General features: G+C 32.5%; 1 protein-coding gene across 1 annotated transcript; it reads right to left on the reverse strand.

Moving 5' to 3' along the window:
• Positions 1-6,295: 6,295 nt before the first annotated feature.
• Positions 6,296-9,860, reverse strand: LOC123920396 (receptor protein kinase TMK1). The gene is made up of 2 exons (XM_045972658.1): positions 7,225-9,860; positions 6,296-7,032 (listed from the first exon to the last, which is right to left on the reverse strand). The coding sequence occupies exons 1-2, from the start codon at positions 9,548-9,550 to the stop codon at positions 6,503-6,505; spliced, it is 2,856 nt and encodes a 951-aa protein (XP_045828614.1). The 5' UTR covers positions 9,551-9,860; the 3' UTR covers positions 6,296-6,502.
• Positions 9,861-19,665: the final 9,805 nt, after the last annotated feature.

A 19,665-nucleotide genomic window follows, 5' to 3' on the forward strand; every position in this document is an offset into this window, starting at 1 on the left:
AAATGAAATTTATTAGTCACGTACTTTCGGCGGTAAATTCTAATATGGACCACTTGATAAAGTGGTCCATGGTGGACCAGTCATGAATAACATTATAATTAATACGAATTTTACAAAATCCACCGTTGAATTGAAAGTTTATATCATATAGATCATCTATAGAAAAATTGAAAATCATTTGATATGTTATTGAGACACATCAAAATTAACGGTTTATTAAATAACGTTAATCTTGATGTGTCTCAATAATATATCAAATGATTTTCAAAAAATTTTAAAAAATTTTTGGATGATCTATACGATATAAATTTTCAATCCAACAATAAATTTCGTAAAATTCATATTCGGTAGATAATTTGTCCGCGATGGACCACTTGTGAAGGTAGTCCACCGTAGTATTAGCCTACTTTCAGCTATTAATTTTGCTTGAATTGAAGATGTTGAGATTTTTCTAAACTTTTCACAGTTTCACTCTGATGGTGTAATTTTTTCTAAAAGAGATGTAAGACTTAAGGAATCAAAACAAATAAACTGCATTACTTACATAACTTTTGTCCGTCAAGCCTTTTCCAAAAAAAAACTAAACTTTTGTCTGGCAAGAAGTTATTGTGTGTGCATCAGATTAAATGTCTCACTATCTCTTAATGAGTAGTCACTATAATTGAGGGAGAGAATAAAAAAAACACTTCAATTTTTAATAAAAATTGCCACAATGTGCACTAAAATAAAATACAACATGATTAAAATAGAAAGTGACATAAAGGGAAAGCTAACATACAACATGATTAATGTATTCTCCTCTAATCTCTACTTTAAAGTAGGATTCTCCATTTTGATCATATTTTAGAGGCTGATTTTGCTTCTCTTTATCATAAATGTGAGTTTATGGTGCATGACTTATTAAAGACATGACATGACATTTATTTGTTCAAGGGCAATAGATTATGCATTTCTAAATGTCCATGATAGAGAGGTGCATGAAGGAGGTTTTAATGAGTCATTTTTTGGGAGCATTAGACTTTTGCATATGTTGCATGAACATGATCTATTGGCCTAAGATGAAATATTATTCGACAAAAAAAAAGATGAAACATGTTCATTTATTATTCAAAGTGCATATAGTTTTTAAGAAGACTAATTCTAAAAGCATATGTCACATGGTCTATAATCTATAATATATATTTGGTAAAAATTGGACTTACTCACAATAATAAACAACATATAAATTTAACCAATGGAATATACATGAATCAGAATAAAATAAAATAGAGTTCACAAGAACTTATCTTCTGATCACAAACCATATGAACACCTGCGAAATATCATACCGTGGTACAATACCTGAGGCGTGCTGATCGCACTGTCCTTAAGGATTTATCCGCCTCATAAGCGCAAATCCCACAGGATTCAACAGGTCCTTCCCGGATATGAATCATATCCGAGATGACAGAACTAGCAAGAATAAATATATACAGATGGGATGTAATCCAGGAAGATAACAACTCAATTTGTGAGAAAGAGGAAAATGATTTCTCTATTTTTCGGTGGGATTTTGATCACTTATATAACCAATAACAGAGAAGCTCTTTTGATGAAAACATGAATATTGCTCAGCTCATTACAATTATCTCTCCCCTCATCATATTATTCTGTTCGACACACACATATATATGTGCAGTGAGTCACCCCAAATTAATCTCCACATTACTAACCATAAAGCCTAGTAATTAGCATTGATCACATGAGAAGTAACGTGAATATCATGACCAAGTAATTAAAACATGTTTAACATTAATAATAATTTTAATTCTTTTAAAACTATATATAAAATAATTTTAAAATAAATTACTTAGATCAAAATTTACAACAATATACGTCTTTCTTTTCCTTCTCATTTGGTTGATTTGTCCGCGGATTTGGATTCTGTTTTGGGACTACGAACCCAAGAACAAACATGGCTAATAACATCTTAATTTTTGTGGACCGTTTTAATAAGATGACATATTTTATTTATTGTCATAAAGTTTATGACGCATTTCATAGTTTTAATGTACATGTTTTTCTAACGAGGTTGTGAAATTGCTTGGTATGCCAAAATCCACCGTAGGGGTATATTTGTTTAAGACTTTATTTTTAATTTGGTTAATTTTGTAGTAAGGGTCAATTTACTTGAACTAGTACTCTAGTAGGTGCAAATAATACCATAAGGGGGTGTAACTTATACAAATGGGTCAAGGCCCATATTGGGACTGCATATGATGTCTTGGGTGTCACTTTGCTTTTTGTGGAAATTAAGGTTGGCTACCCAACTCAAATAGGAAAGGATGAGGGGAATTTATGACCATTATGGCTAATACATAGCATAGCCTTGAATTTTCCTTATTTTTTCACCTTGGAATAAATTTCAATTTACACTCATTTGTGAGTTTTTGTGAGCATAGGTCTCTTAAGTTCTGCTAGGTTTCTAGTAGTATGAGTGATTAAGTGTCACATTAACTATAAATAAGAATAATGTTAGATATAAAAGATGTGTGACTCATATACCTAATGCCTTAAGGTTTTAGATGGTGATGTGACGTATTCCTATCTTGTGATCCTGAACCATTTGATGAACCACCATTGCTTTTTATTAAGAGTATCTTTACTATAGTGTGTTGTCTACTTCAATTTTATTTTATTTTACTTATACTTCAATTTCTTTCTTGTTCCATATTTTCTTTTGTTTATTTAATTAATTTATTTCAATATACATGCGTCCCTCTGATTAGTTCTATCCTTTGTTAGGTGCTATGTTTTTCTTTTTCCATTGAAATCAAATCTAAATCTGTGTTTGAGAGATAATTGTCCGTATATTAATAAGGGATGTATGAATTCTCAAGAAGAGATGTGCCATGATGATCCCCCCATGAACCGCCCGAATCCCACAAGTGAATAGAAAGTTGAATCTACATTAGATATTCACCCGAATCACCCCATCTATCCTCCTAAAGAGAAGTTTGGTTTCAAATCCCGATTCAAACTGAATTGTTATGTTTGTGTGCTATTTATAAAAAGGACAAAGCTTGATCTTTGCTCATCTCTCCAAGTAGAAATTTTGCAAACTTGTAGATAAAAGTTCAAACCCAAATGTATTTTTTTTAATATTTTATTGTTGAGCCTTTATTCTACTCTAATTCATCTTGTATCTTTAGTTCTAATTCTTCTTTTTGATGCTATTCTTATTGTTAAACAAAAGAGTAACTTTGAAGACGATCCATAAAACCTAAATGTGTATGCAAGATCACATTAGACTCTATCCCTTAAACTCAAACCATCAACTTAAATTAAAAAATACATATAAAAACCCAAAAGTCATATCTCCAATGTGTGGCCAGGTGTTAACTTTTGAATATCTCCAAAGGTTAGAAAATAAGTCACATTTTATTTATGCATTCGACTTTTTATATATTTGAACTCTAAAAGATAAGAATAAAGTGATTAATGGAAGCCAGTTGGAAAGGGGGTATGTGCACATCTTTTGGCTTAACTTGCACATGCATTTTGCCATATTGTCTCCTTTTTTCATAATAAGGTAGGCAACAACAAATAATATTTGATTCTTTTTTTTAACTACTTCCTCACCTGTCCATTTTGTCTATTTCATAAATTCATACTAATCCAAAAATGGATGATACATACCCGATTCCTTGTAGTGTTGAAATGATAACAACTTTGCGGCTTATAGTAACAAGTTCACTTCACATAACTTTTTCATTAAATCTCACTTTCAATGAAACAAAATTATATTTGTGGATGTTAAATTAATTTCAGATAAAGGTTGAAAAATCATATACAAATATAAATAAAGACAAAAAAACAAAAATTACGTAAAAAAAATTACTAAATTTTTAAAATTATTTTAAAGGACGGTGAGAGTAATTTTATCAAACAATTATTAATTGTTGATTTAAAAAAATATTCAATGTCTTAAATAAAATGATAAATACAACTCAAACACACTAATGTCTCCAATTTAAATTTGGATGAAATGATAAATACAATTCATATACACGACAATTTCATCCAAAAACTAATTTTTTAGTCAAGATTCAAACTTAGAACATCCCACTTATGTCATTAAGCTATCTAACTTAGATAATCTAACCCAAAAAAAAGTATTTGGATGAAATGAAATTGTTCGACATAATAATAGCAAGTTAATTATAATTACCAATAATTGCTTTCAATGAAACACTTGTTGGTAGCTGATTTTTAAATGAGTTAGTTATAATTTGGAGTAGTTTTTGTTTTTTTTTTTACGAATTTGGAGTAGCTTTTATGAAATTTATTACTAAAATTAAATCTAGGGTGCCCCTATAGCTTGGAGTAGCTTTTAACGAAAATATTTTTAATAAAAACATTACTACAGTACAGTATTTTGAAAGAAAAATCTAGGGTAAATAGGGTTTTACCACCTGCAAAATAAGCCAATTTTGCATTACCCCTGCAAAAAAAAAACTTGGGATTACCCCCTGCAATATTAAGATTCTCTCTTTTTACCCCCTGCTTAACAACTTGGCATAAAATCTTTATTTTTTATGAGGTGGCATGCATATGTGGCATTTAATTTTTTTTTAATTTTTTTTTTAATTTGCACATGTCATTTTTATTATTAAATAAACTAAAAATTAAAAAAATAATAATAAATTCTTTTCTAATTTCCCCTTCATCTCTACCACAATAACTTTCATCATTCAACAAGAACAACAACATCAACACCACCAAGAACAACAACAACATCAACAAAATCATCAACACCACCAAGAACAACAACAACATCAACAAAATCATCAACACCACCAAGAACAACAATCCAAAAAGAACCCAATTTTTTTTCTTCCAAAAATCAATCTCGGTAAACCCAGAAACATAATCATAAATTTCTTTTGTTCTTCTATTCTTCATCCCTTTGCAACAACCCAATTTCTTCCTAACCCAAAAACATAATTCTTCTTCCCAATTCTTCATCACATCAATTCAATCCCTAACCCATAAATTCAAAAACCCAGTTTCTGCCTTTATAGGAAATCTGGTTCATAGTTCCTGCCTTTGTTCTTCATCAATCATTTGTTTCGACGAATTCGGCGGAGTGATTCGGCGGATTTCTAGGTTTTATTTTAGAGAAAAAGGATTCTGGGATTCTAAGTTTGTGTTAGAGAAAAAATAATTTTGGGTTTTGAGAAGAAGAATGAGAAGGAGAAAGATTTGAGTTATGGTACAGGAAAAGATTGTGAGTTTTTTTTTTGTTAGAAACAATGGATTAACATATCTTTTTGAATTAACATATTTTATTTTTAATAATTTTTTTTGACACAATATTTTTTATTTTTTTAAAAACTAATTAAGTGGAATTTTTAAAATTTTTGTCACCAATTTATTTAATAATAAAAATGACATGTGCAAATTAAAAAAATAAAAATGAAATAAATGCCACATATGCATGCCACCTCATAAAAAATAAAGATTCTATGCCAAGTTGTCAAGCAGGGAGTAAAAAGAGAGAATCTTCATATTGCAGGGGGGTAATCCCAAGTTTTTTTTTGCAGAGGGTAATGCAAAATTGGCTTATTTTGCAGGGGGTAAAACCCTATTTACCCAAAAATCTATGTTAACCTAACTATAGGACCTCCTTTTCAGGGTGCACCCTTAAGTTTATGATTCTTCCTTTCTATAGTATATACAAAAAATTCTTTATAAGCTTAGAAAAAAAATAAGACACACGGTATAAATTAGTTTCATATGAACCATATCCACATCTAATTAAAATATGATATTTTGCAGTTAAATTTTTAGAATCCAGTTATAAAGCTTATATGGGAATATGATAAATTTTTATTGGATGTGGCTATAAATATAATTTACATCCCCCATGCATGATGCATCACCATTAAACTCATAAGCTTATAGAGGTATAGAGCTTATGGAGAAAAATGTAATACAAAAGTTTTTTTTAATAAACAAAATAAATGTAATACAAAAGTTAATTTTAAATTATAAGACGAAGTTTTGTTTAAAAATTATATAATAATTGTAGCATTTTTTTTTTAAATAATTGAGTTACTAAAGTTAATGTTGACTCATGGTTGTTTATTGAGTCATTGACCCCCTATGTGTCATTTGTCCTCTACAAAGTAATAACTTGGTACCAATTGGTTTAATTTAACAGAATGCAATCTAATTGAAATGAGTTATAATCAAACTAAGTAGCTACAGCTACACACAAAAATTAACAGAAAGGGGAAAAACAAGAAACAAATGATAAGCTGAGAATCTCAATCTTCTCAATTTGTCAGCAAAACTCCTTAATAAGTGCTACGCAGAGAGTATAAGCATCAAAGAAAGCTACACCATGAAAAGGGATAAACAAGTTTCACATAGAAAAAAAAGCCACCACAGCAAGTAATTAGAATCAACATACACACAAAAGAAGCCACCTTACAATTATGTACAAAACCAAGCATGATCATCTACCATCTGCCGACGTGAAAGAATCGGCAAATCCATACGGGCGATTAGGTATACTTGTTTGTGTGTTATCCAAACTCGGAAGAAGCGAAGAAGATGATGACTCCAATTGACTTGCACCTTCATAAGCCTGCCACTTCTTGAGTGCTTGTGGTAAAGATAAGTCAAGGTCAATTCCATAGATATCTTCGGAATTTGTATCCGACGGTTTCCATTGTTCTACAAGTGAAGAAAGCACGTTAACTGCATGACCCATGTCAGGCCTTTGATATGGCTCCCTTGCACTGCAGTGACTTGCTAACTCTGCTACTGTGTGAATACTAGCAAGTGTTTCTTCATTGATATCGATTGTCGGGTCAATTGCTTTGCGGAACGAGTCCTTATCTACGTACATTCTGCGGAACCAAGTTACAAGGTGCATGCTATCCTCAGGTTGGCTATCGTCAAGTGCTTTTCTTCCGGTTATCAGCTCCATCAATATTACACCAAAGCTGAACACGTCAACTTTAGTTGTCACACGGCCGGTAACTGCAAACATATTGTCATTTGCATGTCAGTGTTAAGAGATATTTGGCCACAAATCAGTCTACATCCAACAGCTATCAAACACAGGCATTCAGAATTTCATGGTCAATATATTGATCAAAGTCTCGACTATTTCAACTTTTTAATTTGGGAATACTAACTAAAAAAATGGAAAAATTAAGAACTAAAATATACCTGCATACTCTGGAGCCAAATATCCGAAAGTTCCTGCAATTCTTGTTTCAATTGAGGCTTTCCCTTCTGGAGCGAGACGCACAAGACCAAAATCAGCAACCTTTGCCCTCATATCATCCCCAAGAAGAATGTTTGAAGGTTTCAAGTCTCTGTGTATGAAGCTTTTATGAGCCAGGCTATGAAGGTACTCAACGCCCCTTGCCACATCTAAGGCAATGATTAGTCTCCTATTCCATGCAAGTGGTTCGAGTCCTTCTTCTGGCCAATTAAAAATATGCCTACTTAGGGTCCCCTGAGGCATGTACTCATACACAAGAAGCTTCTCATTCCCATCCAAGCAGTATCCAAGAAGAGTAACAAGATGCCTATGACGAACCTTTGTCAAAACCGCAATTTCAGACTTAAATTCAGCTTCACCCTTCCCAACAATTGCTCCACACTCCATTCTTTTCACTGCGATTCTTGTACCATCGTGGAGTTCACCTTTATAAACAGTTCCAAAACCTCCTTGTCCCAATATATTTTTCGCGCTGAAATTGTTTGTGACACTCCTCAGAACTTGTATAGATATTACCATGTTTCCCGCTTCAACCATTTGAATATCTCCCATTTCACTATTGGGTACGGCGTGGGCTTCACTCACACCTCCAACACTGACACTCGAACCTGCAACCGTTATCTTCACACTTTCATTATCTGATCCAGAATGTCGAGGGTGAATAACTAGTGCATTTGGACTTTGAACCCTACTTAACTTCTTTTGCTTCATCCTAAGCAAGCAGAAAACCAAGAAACCAATCAAAGATGCAACAAAAACAGCCCCAACCACAGCAAACACAATCAAAGCTACATGAGAAGAAGATTTTTTGCCATCATTTCCATTACTCCCACCATTTCCACCACTTGCATCAGTACCATTAGAAGACACAGAACCTTGAGGGGCAAAGCTGCTTGTATCCTTCCCAATATCAATGTTCCCAATAGTAGTCACAATCACATTGCTCCTAAAATTCGGTACTTTTCCAAAGAGATGGTTGTTAGCAACATTCAATTTAGTTAACATAGGCAAAGTAGTAAGCTCATTCGGAATCGAACCGGTAAGATTGTTATCAGAAAGAATAAGTTTTTGCAGCGATTTAAGCTTAGCAAACTCAGGAGATATCACACCACTAAGACCCATCTTTTGAAAATTAACAGCACTAATGTTCCCATCACTACAAGTAATCCCAATCCAATCAGCACAAGGATCATTCCCCTTCCAATCATTAGCAAACCTCGAAGGATAACCCATACCCCCAACAACAGAAAGAAGAACCTGCACCCTAGGATCACAATCACCAGGACTAGACAAACAAAAACTATTAGAATCCTTAATATTATCAACCTCAACTCCAGCACCAAAAACCGGCATTGGACCCTGAAACAAGTTATTAGTCAAGTTCACAACTTTAAGTGATTTAAGGCTAACCAATGAACTCGGAACAACACCGGTGAAAGAGTTATCCCTTAAACTCAAAACCTTTAAACTTTCCAACCCTTCAAAACTAGGCAAAGGGCCACTAAACTTATTAGTATGCAACCAAACTTCACTCAAAGAAGTCATATTCTGTAAAACATCAACTGACCCACTAAGCTTAGAATCACTCTTCTGACCATTCAACCACAAAGACTGAACATTTAACCCAGAAAAGCTCTTTGGCAACCCACCCTCAAGTTTATTGAAAGCTAAATGCAAAAGGGTCAAACTAGAAAACACTTCATCACTAAAAAAATCCGGTAACTTACCCTTAACATTAGCATTATTAGCAGAAAAATTCCTTAGTGACAAAGCGTCTTTTAGAGACAAAGGAATCTCCCAAGGCTCAAAAGGGTTGTCATCAATCTCTACAGTAACAAGCTGAGACTTATTGGCGAAAAAATCTTCTGGAATTGCTGAAAAGCTGTTACTACCCGCCATGAAAACTTGAAGAGAGTTTAAATTGTGTAAACTCGGAATAGGACCAGAGAAATTGTTGAATTGAAGCTCCAAGTGTTCTAACTGAGTTAGGTTTTGAAGAGTTTGAGGGAGTGTACCTTGAAGATTCTGACGACCGATTTGGATTCGGGTGACCCGTTTTTCGTCTGAGCAAGTAACGTGATTCCATTTACATGGATCCGGGTCGGACCAACCAAGTGAAATGGGTGGGTTGAGATTTGTTTTGAGTGTTTGCATAACTGAAACGTCGTCGTTTTGGGAGTAAGTGAAGAGGGTAAAGAAGGAGAAGAATAAGAAAAAAGTTAAAGGGTTTATGAGCATGATGATGCTGGTGTTGGTGTTTTTCTTCATTGTTGTTGAAGACTGAAGAGAAAAAGAAGAGAAATTAATGAGAAGAAAGTGGTGATGGAAAGAAATGGTTTTTGATTTTGAGAAAGTTTTGTTGGTTTGTTTGTTTGTTTGTTTGTTTTGGTTAGTTAAGAGTGAGAGAAGAATGGAGAGGGAGAAGAATGCACATGCAAGTGGGGCCCACGTATCTGAAAGCCCGGGTTGTCATGACCATTGCTGATGAAGAAAGTTTGAGAGGCTGTTCTGTACTGTCATGTGTGTGTATTGTGATTCTGGTGTATGGGCCACCTCTTCTCATTTTCATTTATGTTTATCTTCATTGTTTATAGTTATACTTATACATACATATTTATTTATTTTATCTTTTATTACTAATATCCGGTTTACTGAACCACTTAATATGATTTCGGAATAAGTTCTATATTAAGTGATTTCAGTTTCATTTTAATCGTAGTTACGAAATTGAATCGTGATTCTTCCTACTAAGTCAAGTGTCAGTCAACTATGACCGAATCAACTGATGATTGGTTGGTTATACAGTATAACTTATACATACATATTTTAAAGCGAAGAAATTCTGTATTTACATATTACAACTCATTAGTACCTGGAGTTTTGCTAATATTCGACTTTAATATTGAAATACAGCATACATAAATTATCAACAAAAAAGAAATTACAACATAGATAAAATATTATGAGATGGTGCTGTCTATTATAAGTTTGCTTTCGGTTTTGACCATGCATAAATGTTAAAATTGATATGGAGAATTTGTCATTCATTTGAATCTCATAAGGTTCGAGTACTTGCGCACAAACATATTCGATTTATGCTAAGAAAAAATATATAAAAAAAAATACGACATAAATAAATATACTTTTGTTTTGGCAAAAACATATAAATTATGAGTGCTCACAGTTTGATTTGGATCAATTTTAAGGTAAAAACTCATGATTCAAATATAAAATTACTATTATAAAAAAAAATTACTCGTTGTTCAATTTGATTTTTTATGACTAATTAAAAAAAAATGTCTTCACACTGCCGGCCTTAATATTCTATTTTATTTTTCTCTGATTCCTATACTTTGTTTTTTATAAACCCTCTGCATCTTTTTTTATGTTGTTTTTAATCTAAATAATTGATTTTTCACATAGATAAAGTCTTTTAGTTGTTTTTCTTTTGAATTTGTGATATCGTCGTCTGAGTACGGCATTTGTGTTGGTCGTCGTCTTGGTATGGTGTTATTGATTTCTCCGTCTTGTTTTAGGGTGTTCGTTTATAATTAGTTCATATTGAAAGATATCTTCAATCAATTGCAGGTTCAATCAATGATTTGGGCATCAACGTTGCAGATCCGGAAGCATGGACATTTCGGTGACTTTAATTTTATCATATTATTATTTGTAGGCATTTTGCCGTTATATGATATCAACACAGATGCTGTGAGTTTGTTCGTGGATTCATCATTTTTGTTTTTAGCGATGTTGAATTTGTATTTGGATCAGATGTACTCTATCGATTATTGGAATGAATGAATATCGTTATCTTTTTTAGTTAAAAAAGTTTTACTAACGAGTACTCCCTCCGGCCTCATATATAAGCAAAAATAACTTTTTTAGATTCATTGAAAAGGTGATGCATTTGTTCTATATTTTAGACTAAATACATTCATTTTCCAATGAATCTAAAAAAGTCACTCTTGCTTACATATGAGGCCGGAAGGAGTATCTCGGGCCACTCTTTATTCTTTAAGCATTTAATTTAAAGAAATTATTTATTCAAAAAATGAAATATTTCAATTTTCAATTTGTTGAACTTCACACATTTCCATAAAAATTTCACAAAAATTTACTATTTAATATGCTTAAAGAGTGTTCTGGAAGTACTCGTTAACATTTTCCTTATAAAAATTTGACCCAACTTTAGTGCAGTTTTTTTTTTTTTTTTACAATGGAGCTAAGGATCGAACACAAGACCTCTAGCATATTATCTAAATTTTTCATCACTAGACAAAACCTAGTGGCTTCCATTTAGTGCAGTTTAATTTGAATAAATTTTTTAATATCCAAATTACAAAATTTTTAATTTGGAAATCAAACTTATTTTGAAATATGAAAAAGCTTCTTACCGAAGAAAAACAAATGAAAAAGCTTATGTTCCTTTTTAGCATAAGGTTAAAAACGCCCCAATGAAAAAGCTCAAATTTTAGTTCACTAAAATTTGCGGTAAGCATGATCAAACTCAAAGTGGGAAAGGAAGTCATGATGAAGCCGGTTTACAAGCTATTACCTATTGCCGGAAACAATGATAAAGGGCATTGAATAAATGCTCAATTCCTTTTGGTGGAGAGAAAGGGGTGGAGAATAAAGGAATATGGTGGTTGTCTTGGGACCGAATGACATATCCGAAAGAGTTGGGAGATATGAGATTTCGCAATTTGCATTTTTTTAATATGTCCATGGTAGCTAAGCAAAAGTGGAAATTCATGATGCATCCGGACTTTCTAGTAACAAAAGTTTATAAAGCAGGGTATTTTCCTAATTCCACTCTTTTTGAATCTCATCTTGGTAGTAACCTAAGTTATGTTTGGCATAATATTTGGAAATCACGTTAAGTACTTATGAGGATGTAGGTGGAAAATAGAAAAAGGCACCAACATAGAATTATGGGTGAACCTTGGCTTAGAGAGAAAGATAGCTTGAGGATATAAGCACCATAAATACAAGGTGCGTATCAAATGAATGATAATCAATTATTTCTTCTTAATATGAAGGCGGGGTGGGAGGGATAGGGAAAAATTGAGGTTTTATTCTATTTAGATTTAGATTAGATTAGATTAGATTTAGACATGGCTAAAGCTATAATTGAAGTGCCTTTATTTGATATGGTTGGAGATGATAAATCAGTATGATATGATGATGCTTATGGTAATTATACAGGAAGGGCCAAATCATTACATGATATAGGTGATTGGAAGAGTATTTGGAAAGCACATGCTCCTCCAAAAGGATTTGTAAGGGATGTTTACCAACCCGAACTCGACTAAATGAAAAGTTTGCGAATTATCCTTAATATGTCTCATGTGTGACCAACAAAATGAAGATGATTCGCATTTATTCTTTTGGTTGTCATGACAACATATTAGCTCGGCAAAGTGTTGAATTAGAAGCAACAATTTTGGCATGTATTCAAAGCCACCATACTGTGAAAGATGTCATTATGCATGTGTGTAGGAATGAGAATGAAGAAGTGGTGGGTTGTTTGCTATGGTATGTTGGGTGCTATGGAACAATAGAAACAATTGCGTGTGGAATGATGAAATATAAGCGGGACGCAATATAGGAGTACGTTAGGCTTCGGTTTTATGGACCATAAATAAATAACCATGAATACAATAGTAAAACCTATTTATTTATTAGAATGAATGGTAATTTAAGTATTTCAAATAATTTGTGGAGGTAGATATAGAGAATCATATATGACATATAGTGTCACAAACCAACCTAAGCATGTAATGTAACGAAAACACAAAAAGCAAGCGTTGAAGCATACGTTAGGTGTATTTTCAATGTAAAATATAGATGCTCCTTTAGCATAAACTATTGTTCATGTGGCAACTTGCAGCAACAATATACCAACACAACCTGTATAGGTTAATCAAATTAGCTACTTGTACAAATTAATTAAATGAGCAAAACCAAACCAAATTAACAACCAATATGAACATGTACAAGAAGTTCCATTAGACAGAGTTGATCACCATATAATATAATTTTTTTTCTTTTTTAAAAGCAACGGAATTAGATTTCATTTTTTGTTTCTCAAATAAAATTAAATCAACAACAAAATTTCCTATCTCCCACCACATATCTCATCCCCCACCCCCCACCCCAATTTCCACATTTGCGTTTGAATAAAAACTTCGAAACACATTTTTCGAATTTTTTGTCTTGAATAAAAACTTCGAAACGTGTTTTCCAAATTTAAACTAGAAAACTTTTGAAAACAAAAAATTCAGGAGGGGAGAAAAAGTGACGTAGGGGGAAAGAAAAATTCCAAAAAAAAAAAAGCAACGAAATTGGATGTCATTGTTTGTTTCTCAATTAAAATAGCCCAATACTTTTAACACAAAATCAACAACAAACTCTTTTGCATCTTACCCAAACCTTCTATAATCACTACCCTACATAGAGAAGAAACAAATCATAACTAATAACTAAAGGAGTTCAAATTTTGAGAACTCACACTTAAGAGTTAAGACAAAATAAGTATCACTAACATCTCTTTAAGAGTATCACTAACATCTCTCTAAAAGAGAGGGAGGAAAATAGAGTGAAGGGTGAATTATTCACACTGATTCAAAAGTGGTACAACAATAATATAGATATTGTTTAGGAAGAATTTTAAATAAGATACATCAATTTTTTATTGATTCAATTTTTTCTTATATTTAGAATTAGAGAACAAATTTCAGTTTCCTAGTTCAACACTATTCAATTTGAGAGCTAAAAGAGATGAAAGAATGGTGCATAACACACACCAAGATGACACGGACAAAGAGACTCAATCATTCTAAGTCACATTGTAAAGTTAATTTTCAAAACAATAATTCTTAAAATGAGTGATGGTGTGTTGCATAACACGGCTTAAATAATTTAAAGGAGACAAAAATACAAAATACTTTTGGTACAAAAAATAACCTTTTTTTTTTGTCTAAGGTACAAAAAATAACTTAAACAACCATACATGCAATTTTGTCTAAAATTTATCTTTATCTTAAAAATTTAAGATAAAGTTTTGAGCTAGCATATATTGGCCTAGTTGGTAAGATTCAACTTTGATGTTTTTAGGGTTCGAGTTCTACTGCTAATGTGAAGACATCGTTGACAGATAATATATAAGTATATCAGTTACATTCTTTTGAGTCTTGAGTTTTTTTTTTTATCTTGCCGAACCTTCAAAATCCAACTTATCTACAATTTAATTTATCCAATTTTTTTATTTTTAAAACAATGTTTCACTTTAGTATTTTGTTCTAAAGGTAAACAAAATTTGAATTCCAAAATTAATTTTCAAAACAAAAGGAAAATTCTGAAAATAATTTTTTACAAATTTGAAAAATAGGTTTTTGTTTTTTGAAGGAATTTTTGAAAAATAGGTTTAGTAATATTGGATGGTTAAAAAAAAACAAAAAAAGAAAGGCTTAACTACACATTTGGTCCCTTACGTTTATTTTAGGTTTCAATTTGGTCCCTTACGTTTAAAAAGTATCAATTTGGTCCCTTACGTTTATTTTAGGTTTCAATTTGGTCCTTTCCGTCAATTTTGTCACTAACACCGTTTGAACAGTACACGTGTCAGTGTGTCCAAGTGCCACGTGTCAGTCCACATGTGCAAATTGACTGCCACATGTGATAAAATTGACGGAAAGGACTAACTTGAAACCTAAAATAAACGTAAGGGACCAAATTGATACTTTTTAAACGTAAGGGACCAAATTGAAACCTAAAATAAACGTAAGGGACCAAATGTGTAGTTAAGCCAAAAAGAAATGATGGGTGTGGTGTATGTAGCAATTGTTAAACAACAAATGTAATGTTTTTTATAGCCCAAACCAATTCCTAAAAGAACCCAACTTTTTTAGTTACCGGTTTGGAAAATTTCTCATCGCACTACCCATTTTCTCACCACACCCCTGGAAATTCCATTTTTGCCCTTGGTCAAAAAATTCGGAACGCGTTTTCCGAATTTTTTTTGCCTTTAAAAACAACTTCGGAATGTGTTTTCCGAATTTTTTCCAAATTTGAACTAAAAAAATTCGGAAAACGCGTTCCGAATTTTTTGACCAAGGGCAAAAATGGAATTTCCAGGGGTGTGGTGAGAAAGTGGGTAGGTGAGATGAGAAATTTTCACCGGTTTGGCCCACAAGTGAACGAAATTGTGTGGTATTTGATTAACAATTTCAGGAGTTCTTCTTTTCGCGCCCCTGAGTCTTTCACGCGCCCTCTGGCCTTCCAATTCCACCCTTCTCGGCTCTCGCAACGTAGGATGTGGGTGTATAAATACCAACAACTAGGAAAAAAATATTGTTTCCTACTATGCGAACCTTATAAAAAAAATTGTCTTCTTCACCATTCTTTCAACTCCTAAGAAATAATTTTGAATGATACACAGTTCGCAAGCTATGTTACACGGGTGCTCCGTTTTAGACAGAGTACCGGTACCGGTACGCGTATGGTACTTCCATGGTACGTACCCTCAAAGTATCAAGTTTTTTTTTTTTGTTTTTTCATGCGGGTACACGCGTGGTATTTCCGGGGTACGCGGGTGGTACTCTCAGGGTACACACGTGGTACATATTTCATCAAAAACTATTCTCATTTTTTTTTGCAACACTTTCCAATCCCATTATTTTTTTATTTGTTTATTTTTTTTAATAAAGATTCACTTTAGTTTAAAATTAGAATCGATTCAGTCTCCTTCCCTTTTTATTTATTTTTAAAAGTAGAGCCGCATAGTCTTACTACTACTCTTAATTTTCTAAACGTGTAAACCACAATATAACTACTTTTAAAGTTTCCTATTTTTTAGGTTTAATTATTTGCTTTAAGAATATAATTTTATTATTTTAACTATATAACTATATTAAAAAAAAATTATACGAGCGTACCCGTACCTTAGTTTTTTTAAAAATGCCGTACCACGTACCGGTACCAGTACCGGATACCGGTACCGTACCCGCACCTATGCAACATAGTTCGCAAGTTAAAATGTGAATCATTCCTTCACCCCCAAGAATATATTTCAAATGACACACTGTATGAACGAGTGATTAAAAAAAATGAAAAAAGAGGTTTCAAATTATAGAATTATACAGTGTGTGTGTGTGTGCGCGCGCGTGCGTGTGTGTGATTGATCGATACTGTCACAACCAGTGGCGGAACCAGGAATTTTTCTTTGGGTGGGCCGTTAAAAAATTTTATAATATATAAATTAAATAAAAAAAATTATATTGTGTATAAAAATTTAAGTCATAATAAGCAATAATTTGATAATTAAAAAATTAAATTACATACCAGAAAATAATACACTGTGTATGTCAAATGACTTGAAATCATCAATAGTTGACTTTGAACTAATGCTTGCTTAATTAGACAATAAAAAAAATTAGATTGAAATTTATTCATTAATAAATATAAGATAATAATTACACACGAATTAAATAAATTAAAAATAGTTGTGTTTTATTTTTTTGGTAAAAATAAAAATTGTGAATTGATATATCATAAGAAAAACATTAATCTCAAAATTATGTATTTACATGTTTAAGACGACATTTATCCTCAAGAATGTGTGTTAAAGTTGAATTTTGATAGGAAAAAAAAAAAGCAAAACCAAAGAGGGCATGGTTCGAACCCATGACCTTCAAATCCAATGCATTAGGCATTGAAACCTCTACCAGCTAGGCTAACGCTGCACTTCAGTTTCTAATTACCTTCACAAATATATATAGTATTATACTAATGTAATTTTATGAAAATACCAAGGGTATATTAGTAATTTCCTATTTTTTGGGGGAGAGCCGCGGCCCGCCTCAGCCCTCCCCTAGTTCCGCCACTGGTCACAACCGCTCGAATGGCCAATCAAAATATGGTATTGACAGAGGCCAAATTTTTATAAGGTTGACTAGTTAAGTTAGTTCACATCCTAAGTAGTGAACTGTGTTTTTTCATAATATTTTCATTCATGGGGGCATGAAGGGTTACAAACGTTGAGGTTGGAGATAAAAAGATTTGCCACTCGCTATGTAGGATGCGATTTGAGTTCACTACCTAAATAATGACGGAGGTATTTTGATAATATAGTTACTCTGAATTAAATGTAGATGATTTCCGGTTACACACAAGAAGCTTCAAATAGACCTAACCATTGGTTAGTTCTTGTATTTTTACTCTAAACACTCTTTAAAGTACTCTAACTACAAATCAATTGCTACAAACAAAAAACCAATGCAAAAAAACAGAGCCACTCTGTTCTTTATAGAAAACATATGTTATGTTTTGGGCCACATGCATTGTTGCTTCTACCCTCTTTGTCTCCTGCTATTTGTTTTGGGCCACATCACATGTAATTATTTTACAAATTGAAAATAATTACACAGTAGTGTTTGATTGCCAACAATGGAAGTCCTACCAGAAGTGTTTGAATGAAATATCTTTATTGTTGACAAAAAAGTTTAGTTTATGTTTGGTTTCAATTCTGGAGCATCCAGAATTGATTCTGGACGTGTAGAATTGATTCTGATTTGTTTGGTTTCTCAAAAGTAGAATTGATTCTGCCTCCAGAATTGATTCTACTTGAAGTTAGAAATCGTAGCTTCTGATTCTAGAATTGATTTTTACACTCAAATTTTTTGTTCAACTCACTTTTTCATGAATATATCCAAACATAAACCACTTCAGCTTAAAATCAATTTTGGCCAGAATCAATTTTACAGAATCAATTCTGCCAAAATCAATTCATATCTCTTTTAGTAGTAATTTAAACTAAAGAATAAAAAACACTTTCACGAACTAAATTAATTATCTAAAAAAACAAATTTGATGATCAAAATAATTAATAAAAGATTGAGAGTATCTCTTGTGATTTAGATACACTCCAATACTATAGTGATAACATATCACATTCAAGGACTAAAATAGTTATTTATCCGATCCTAAATACCTATCAAAATTGAGAGTGTCTCTTAGCTAGTGGACTCTAACTAAACAGCACTAAATTTTCATAGCACATAATTCTAAAGTAAGCATGAGAATATATTTAATTAATTAAAATTCACCAATCTAGTGGCAGAATTTAATTTCTTTATAATATGTAGCGAGTGTAATCATGCATGACCTAAGTTATCATGTACTTATTTTTTCTGCATTGTATAAACTAATAGTCCATTACCAATGCTGATTAAGCTATGCATTGAGACATTATAATAACACAGTGTGTGGTGTAGGGGACCAATTTGTGCTTGTTTTGGAGGTTTAAGGTGGTGGCAGCTTCTTGGGAACTAACTGCCTTAAACGATGGAAAAATGGACTTGTCTCTAACTGTCATGACCAAAAGTTGTAGTTAGTGTCTCTTGGTAACGTGCAATTTATGAGATAGAACAAAAGCTATCAAACAGAATAATACCAGTATACTACTGTGACTCAACTATAGGAACCGGGGAGAGTCGGGAGCAACAACAGACCAATAATTCAAAACTATCAACGGATCATAGTTATTAGACACGATATTATTATTCAAAATCTTAAAACATTGAAAATATAAGTCAGCACATATGGGTCACTACTCTTATATATTAAGCATTTAGTTTATTCACAATCGATGTAGGACTAATCATCACTCGGACTTAACTTAATTATTACTCAGACTTCTTGAATCATATACTTTAATCACAACCAACAAGATTACGAGACACACGTCGCGGCTACACCACCATGAAAACTCATGATCTAATATACACGATGATCCAATCCTACTTTTCTATCTAGTTGAGTGAGAGAGACTCCGATAAACATCATATATGTTGTCCTTAGAATTGAGTATTGAACATAATTTGATCCTACAAAACCAACTTGTAAGATAAGGATTGACTCTATTTTATATTCAGGTCATCTCATATCCGATGTAGCATGTGGCCCAACGAATCTTAGAGAGGCTCTGATACCATTTTAGAATCGGGAATTGGATGTAACTCAATCCTACAAAACCGACTTGTCTATCTGCATTTTATAAACTCATACTCAGAACATCTCACATCCGATGTGGAACTTCTTCACAGTTGTTTATCGAGTACTTCCAACAGTTTTTAGAGAGAAAAATGTTGTTTATTTCTTTTATCTATTTAAATATTTATCTCATAGTACTCTCTTATCTAGTTAAGCAAATAACTAATCTATTTTGTACATGTGCTTAGGTCTTAATGGCCAAATTACTAGGTATAGCCTTAGCCTTTGGAATTCTTTTTAACTGCACAAACCTATAAAAACTTTGCTAAATTTGAGAAGTAGGTCTTAATGCTACTTTTTGTATCTTTTTGAGTGTGAAGAGACTAATC

This window comes from Trifolium pratense, linkage group LG4, assembly GCF_020283565.1.
Source record: "Trifolium pratense cultivar HEN17-A07 linkage group LG4, ARS_RC_1.1, whole genome shotgun sequence".
Lineage (NCBI taxonomy): Eukaryota > Viridiplantae > Streptophyta > Magnoliopsida > Fabales > Fabaceae > Trifolium > Trifolium pratense.